This window comes from Necator americanus, chromosome I (assembly GCF_031761385.1).
Source record: "Necator americanus strain Aroian chromosome I, whole genome shotgun sequence".
NCBI lineage: Eukaryota > Metazoa > Nematoda > Chromadorea > Rhabditida > Ancylostomatidae > Necator > Necator americanus.
The window spans coordinates 24,178,792-24,185,299 of NC_087371.1; the positions used below are offsets into that span (position 1 = coordinate 24,178,792).

The following is a 6,508-nucleotide window of genomic DNA, read 5'->3' on the forward strand; positions in this document are numbered from 1 at the left end:
GGAGTGGTACGGATTTCCGGTGGAGTATTCGTATACGGGGTCGTAGATCATTGGAAGGAGGATGATTCCGTTCATTTCTTCCTGATTGCCGTAAAAAACGGCCCGGAAGATACGGCTTCGAGCGTTCTGGCGCGCTATTTTCTACAAGGTGTTCGGCACCGCATCTTCCGGGCCGTTTTTTACGGCAATTAGGAAAAAATGGACGGAATCACCCCCTCTTCATAGTCTCCCATCCCGTATACGAATACTCCACCCGAAATCCGTACCACCTCAGATTCGTGGGATGATGCCTTTAAGAAGCATGCCAGAATTTAATTTCTATTTTTTTTTTTCAAAATACTGAAATTAGAGGCACTCCTTTCGCCAAATTTATTCCCTTCGATCTTCAGCCGTCATTCTTGGGTTTCCGAAAATTTGAGACCATGATGAAAGTAAAAGAGGGTTTTACCTCTTTTTGAAACACAAAGCTGGAGTTTATGAAGGCACTTTGAGTTAAAAACCGAAGATTGTGTCCTACTATGTACTTGGTACATTAAAAAATGATGTTCGTGAAAAAAACGTCACAACGCATACGATTTCCAGAACGAAGAAGATTTTTTTAGAATGTTCAAAATAACCGTCTTCAAGTTTAGGACTATCTTATAAATGTATACTATTGAGATGGAATGTTAATGTCTCATCAAGGAAGTCCTCAACGCAATAAAACAAATTTTAGAAGCATCCCGTAGAAGGATCGCTAAAAACCTTCCTTCAGATAAAGCACCAATGAAACGTACTAGATCCACAGCATTCATTCTTGCATTCTAGTTGAATAATATGGGATATAATACGGATTCCTGGGTTAGGCAACAGACCATGATCCAGAAACAAATAGCAATCTTCAGGAACTCCTCTACGAATGTGAAATGTCAAGAGTTTTGTTCCGAACAAAAATGACTTAAAACATAGGATAACAAATGGCCGCTCGACAAGCATTTCGCAGTTTTTCTCCATATCTTTTTCAAATCCTAGAAATTATTGAAATGGCGGTTGTTAGGCAATCTATTTCCCTTCAAAGAGCATATCTCCCACTAGAGAGCTAAGTACAAATGTGGCCAGGAATCGAATGGACAGATCACACCGTGCACTTCAAATTATTTGTGATAGGGGAACCTTTTAAATTATTTTTTTTTAAAAAAAAAAAAAAAAATTAAAAATTTTTTACAAAAAAAAAATTAAAAAAAAATTAGACATATATGTCTTGATTCCATAAATGATGGGTGTTTTTTTCGTGCATTTTTTTTTTTTCACGGACAAGTGAATTTCGACAGAAAGGCATGAAAAGTCTGGTTAAAAGATGGAAGACAGAGGGAGAAAGTGAAGGAATCTCTATTTTAGGTCAAAAATGACTTTCTAAAATCTTAATTCGTCAGCCTGAAAAATATAAGAAGTACAGAATACTGCATTATCCATGAAATGATCCAATATAAAAAAAGAATAACTGCATTACATAGAAGCTTTACGTGGAAAAAAAGTTGCACTACGAGAAAGAAATGGTTCATTTTCAAAAAAAAAAGGTGCCTCTTAGAACAGGAACGTTGGACAAGTGACCTTATGAAGAAGGGATTGGATCGATCCAATCGAGAAACAAGTACACAAAGATGCTTGAGGGAGCCATCTATCGATGAGATATAAAGCGCATCCGATATGTTTCCTCACCATTTCCTCACGGTTGTTCTTCGGTTTAACCGAGAGCCAATTTATTCAATTTTTTTTTCTAAGGCAAAAATAAACGTGGCGCATATACTTGTTTTGGGTATCAGCAACAACCATGGTTTGGACTGATTGTTTCGTTAATTATTTCCGATGCTCTTTCCTAACCCCAGAGTTCAAGTTCAGGTGCAGAGCGTAAAGACCATGTGGAGCAAAGAATCTTTAAAGCAGCACACCAAAAAATCCGTGATGTTTGAGTCTTTCATGGGGGCGAGGGTGTAAATTCCGGGAATGAGCGCATTGACGCTGAAATTCCCGTAATCGTTTTGTAAAACGGCGTGAGAGACGGCCTTTGTGTTCGAATTTTCCTACGAAGGACCTTATAACGCCATCTGTGTATACATACACTTCAGATACCTCAGCAGCCTATTCGTTGTTCTTGCTCGAATAGGCTGAGAGAACCCCATGATGGAATTTCGCCCGCTCCCTCGCAGACGTAACGCGGGTGCAAAGGTGGCGCGTTATAAGACGCATCGTAAGAAATTTAGGGCTTGTGACGTTACTGATTTCCGGAATTGAAACCCTAAATCCTATATTTTCGTGTAAAGATCGACATCTCCGTGAAATACTACCTTTAAAGTCTCCAAAGAAATTTATATTCGTCACTCACCCAATTTATCTCTACTAGTAGTCCTAGAGGTGCAGAAACTTATAGGAAAATATTAGAAGTTCATAGAGTAATATTAATAGAAAAGGATAATTTGCTCAAATGTACTTGTGGCATCAAATTCAGGTTCGGAGAAACGTGTCACTGCCAAGAATGAAGATTCAAAAATTCACAGATTCAAAAACAGCGTTCAGATACATGTTTAACCTGTTCAGCTATTTCTAGAAGTAGAAAAGTTTCAAGTTGTGCTTTATAAGTATCATTGCCAAAACCAGAAAACATCCAATGCAACTCCCAAACAAAACATGGATCAGCGGCTCCGGACGGATCATTTTATGAGACGAAACATCTATTTACAGTAGCACAAGTGATGAAATAAATGCGCATAAGGTGGACTGGAAATTTCTCGAATATAATCTTCAAACAGCTGCAAAAGAATAACTGAAAGAACTCTAAATGGACTAACATTCGTTTCTTTTCCTTTCCAAAGCTGTATCCACTTTATGAAATGTTTTAAAATTACAAAAAAAAGAGAGAGATTGGAAAATAAATCTTTACGATTATCGATAAACTGGACGCAAGATATCCAAAACGATGGTGCTATTTCGGACCGAATACTCGGACAGTCACGCAAATTGTGCAAAAACTTCTTTTACGTATGTGTCACTCCGTCAACGACAAACGTATTTGTTGGGCAAAATAAACAACTCATAGAAACAAAAAGTATTTCTGAAATGATTTGCCATTCGGAAAGAAATCGTTTACTTAACGGGAAATTTGTGTTTTTTAGTTCTTAGTTTCGTTAAGACTTGTTTTTTTTTTCACATCAATAAAATGGATTGTGAAGTGAACAATGTTCAACATTTTCGACACCATTTTTTTCTTTGTATTTGTGAAGCACTGGCGCAGCATCAAAACCAATCGAATAAAACAGATTAGTTTCACAATAAACATTGGTTTATATCGAGAGGAGCTGATTGACTGAGCCTTTTCTACTCAGTAGAGACGTACCGATCCGATTTTACACCTCAAAATCTCCCCGCCACTTAGTATTGCTTAGGAAAAAGCCTACCGAAGAGAAGGATTGGGCTCTACAGAAGAAGACTCTCCTAGAGGTTTTAAAACAGTTACAGTAATCTGTGTTAGGAGAGCGAAGATGTGAAGAAATGAGGCGAGCTACCTACAGTAATGTCAGGAGAACTTCAGAGCCTGTACCAAATAGTTTCCTAATGTCGCACTAAATTGCAGATTTTTTCTGTTTCTTCTCATATTTGGATCTTCAACATAGCCTTAAGACCTTGACAAACACACAGATTAAAATAAATGCGGTAGCTTTCAGGGGGTAATGAGAAAGGAAGAACGTAATTTTATGAGGACCAGCGGAAGAAAATAAGTGTTTCGGGAGCATTGTTTCAAATCAAGCAAGGCGGGTTTGATTTTGATAAGCTGAAATGACGTTATCAGCCCGACAAATAAGCTTAGTCTTATCTCTCTGTAGTTTTTCGATGGCGCCTCACCGCACGTATAGTCAGTCGCTTCCGGCCCGATGGGGCTCAGGGATGGAAAGAGCGGCGAGCTTGAAGACGTTGGTCCAAAGTGAAGCGCGTGGCACGAACTTTTATTAGTGGATCGCAGCTGATTAATTGGTTTCCATCAAGAAAAGCAGTAGATCAAATTTTGATCCTTCGGCCAATCCTGTTCCTTTTTTCCGTCGTTAATGCAGATCCATTGTGACTCACTCACGATCGAGTGGTCATAAATACATGAGCATCTAACAAGCAGCGGTTGACATCGATTATCGATCGATCGCAATCGATCGCACATCTAGATGCATAGAGATCAGCTCATCTCAGCTCCCTAACATTATAAATATCATTTCGAAGATTTTCCGACATAGATCAGACAAAGTCGTTTGTTACGAACGATGCGAATCTGTATGGAGTGAGCCACGGAGGTGAGGTAAGAAATTTGTGATGACTGCGACGAATGTGGTGTCGGAGGAGCAAAGGCAGCCTATCAGCTTCGTTTTCGATCTGTGACAAAGTTAAATTGCAACCAATCACTGTTTCGACGCTGCTTTTTCCTCAATCGTATAATGACGTTATTTTCGGAAATCAACTTAAAGGCATCACCCCATGAATCTGAGGGCGGTATAGATTTCCAATAGCTAAAGACTATACGGGGTCGTAGATTGCAGAAACAGGAGGGATCCCGCTCATTTCTTCTTAATCGCCGTAAAAAAACTGTACGGAAGACTGTAGAAAAAGACGTTCCGAACGCTCGAAGTTCCGGGACTTACGGAACGACATTGGGAACGTTCGAACTATATAACCTCCACTGTTATATGGCAAAAGATTCCCAAAATACGTTGCAAAAAGTGCAGTCCCAGCACTTCGCCAAAGTTCACAACCTGAAAGGTCAACTGCCTGAAGAGAGCATGGAATCTTTGGCAACAAACATTGGTTTCGTAACGCTGAACTGCCAAACAGTGTCGACTGAACTCCAGCAATCCGCCCTGTATAGGCATCTGCGATATCTTTTTGTGCCGTTTGGTGCAGAATACATGAGAGATTGGCCCGTCAAAATCATCGAAAGTTACACCATGTACTGCGGCGATGGTGATGAGAAGAAAACAGGTGGATGCGCAATACCTGCGAGGAACGATTACAAAAAACCTAGTAGAGGGGTTTGGCTCAACGTCGTCTAGATGTGTCTTTGTACGACTGCGGAATCGAGGGGGGCCAGTAGCAGGATCCTTCCTGTTCAACTTCGCCATCGACGAAATCATGCGAAGAACAGTCGGTCAACATCCTGCCGACATCGTCTTAGCACGATCAAGGTGCCTCTTGACTGATCTCGAGTTCGCCGACGATGTCGTTATATTCGCAGAAAGCAGTACGAAACTTCAACATGTTGTCTTGTATCGAAGCTGGCTGCAGCCTATGGACTACGCCTACGCCCTGATAAATGCAAGCAGATGTGGATCTCTTCGAGACCACGAACGGGAATCAGGGTGGACGGACAACCAATCGAACTCGTCGATGATTTCTGCTGCCTAGACTGTATGCTGAAGAACAACAGTAACTACAAGAAAGATATTCAGCAAAGATATGATCGCTAAGGCCGTTTCCGCATTCAACTCTTTAAAGAAATGCCGGAGGTCGACCACCATCACCAACGAAGTCAAGCTGCGAGTCTACTTATCCGCAATTCGCCCCATCATGATGTACGGATCGGAGACTTGGGCAGCACCATCATTATGGAGAGGCTTGTTTGCAAAAGGAAAGGAAGCTGCTCAGATGGCTGCTTGGCTACTTTTTGCCTAGAGTATGTCACAATGAAGAGCTTTACGCAAAAATGGATGTGGTGTCCTCCGGATGACACGTAGAAGATATCAACATCTTGCACCGCCATCGAAATTGGCTAAATCGTAATGGGGAGACCAGCAGGTCGCATTTTTCAACGAGTTTTGAGGAGTTTGTCGGATTCAAGCTGGGGAAGCCCACCTGGCCGAGAGCGGAAGTTCTGGACTGAGGTGGTGAAGGAGGACCTGAGAACACTCGGCTTGGATAGGCAGCTCAGGCAAGGCGTAAGGTTTCGCAGGATATGTAATAGCGATGAATGGATTGATTTCATGCAAGCTCTCCCAGAAGATCGAGAAAGTTGGGCAGAGCTATGTTCAAGGACGACATACCTCAGCGAAGATGCGGGTAATAGCGTCAGACGATGACATCAGCCCGCCGATTAAGTAAGTCAAGCGAGAAATGAGTGGGATCCCATCCGTTTCTGTAATCTACGACCCCTATAGTCTTTAGCCATCGGAAATCCATACCGCACTAGATTAGTTGGGTGACACCTTTAAAGACCAACGGTGTTCGCGATATGCGCTAACTTTAATAAGCGTTTTTGTACTCATTTAAGCAACATGGGGAGGCTTCAAAACCTCGGCTAGATCGATGGAGAAGATCAATAACATCAAAAAAAATTGAAAAAATTCTTTTATTTACATGTATTAAATTTGCGGTTGTCCTGTGGATGGGAAAAAAAGCTCGCAGAACCACATATTGTAAAATCGTCACATTATCATTTTAGACTTGTTCATGCTTCGAAGAAAGGGATCACTGTATTCCAGTGTTGAACATAGCTAGA

The 6,508-nt window shown here is 41.1% G+C and overlaps 3 protein-coding genes across 4 annotated transcripts; all 3 read left to right on the forward strand.

Annotated features, from left to right (window-relative positions):
• Nucleotides 1–4,703: 4,703 nt before the first annotated feature.
• On the forward strand, nt 4,704–5,066 carry RB195_006706 (uncharacterized protein; the record flags this gene model as incomplete). Its single annotated transcript, XM_064179934.1, has 1 exon — nt 4,704–5,066. One exon carries the CDS (start codon nt 4,704–4,706, stop codon nt 5,064–5,066), a length of 363 nt encoding a protein of 120 aa, XP_064036850.1.
• Nucleotides 4,975–5,418, forward strand: RB195_006707 (uncharacterized protein; the record flags this gene model as incomplete). Of its 2 annotated transcripts, none has more annotated exons than XM_064179936.1 (1): nt 4,975–5,418. In XM_064179936.1, the coding sequence occupies one exon, from the start codon at nt 4,975–4,977 to the stop codon at nt 5,416–5,418; it is 444 nt and encodes a 147-aa protein (XP_064036851.1). The 2 variants fall into 2 exon arrangements, with proteins under 2 accessions (XP_064036851.1, XP_064036852.1); XM_064179935.1 differs by having other exon boundaries at nt 5,146–5,418.
• A 374-nt stretch (nt 5,419–5,792) lies between these two features.
• On the forward strand, nt 5,793–6,089 carry RB195_006708 (uncharacterized protein; the record flags this gene model as incomplete). The annotated part of the gene is made up of 1 exon (XM_064179937.1): nt 5,793–6,089. One exon carries the CDS (start codon nt 5,793–5,795, stop codon nt 6,087–6,089), a length of 297 nt encoding a protein of 98 aa, XP_064036853.1.
• Between the last annotated feature and the right edge of the window lie 419 nt (nt 6,090–6,508).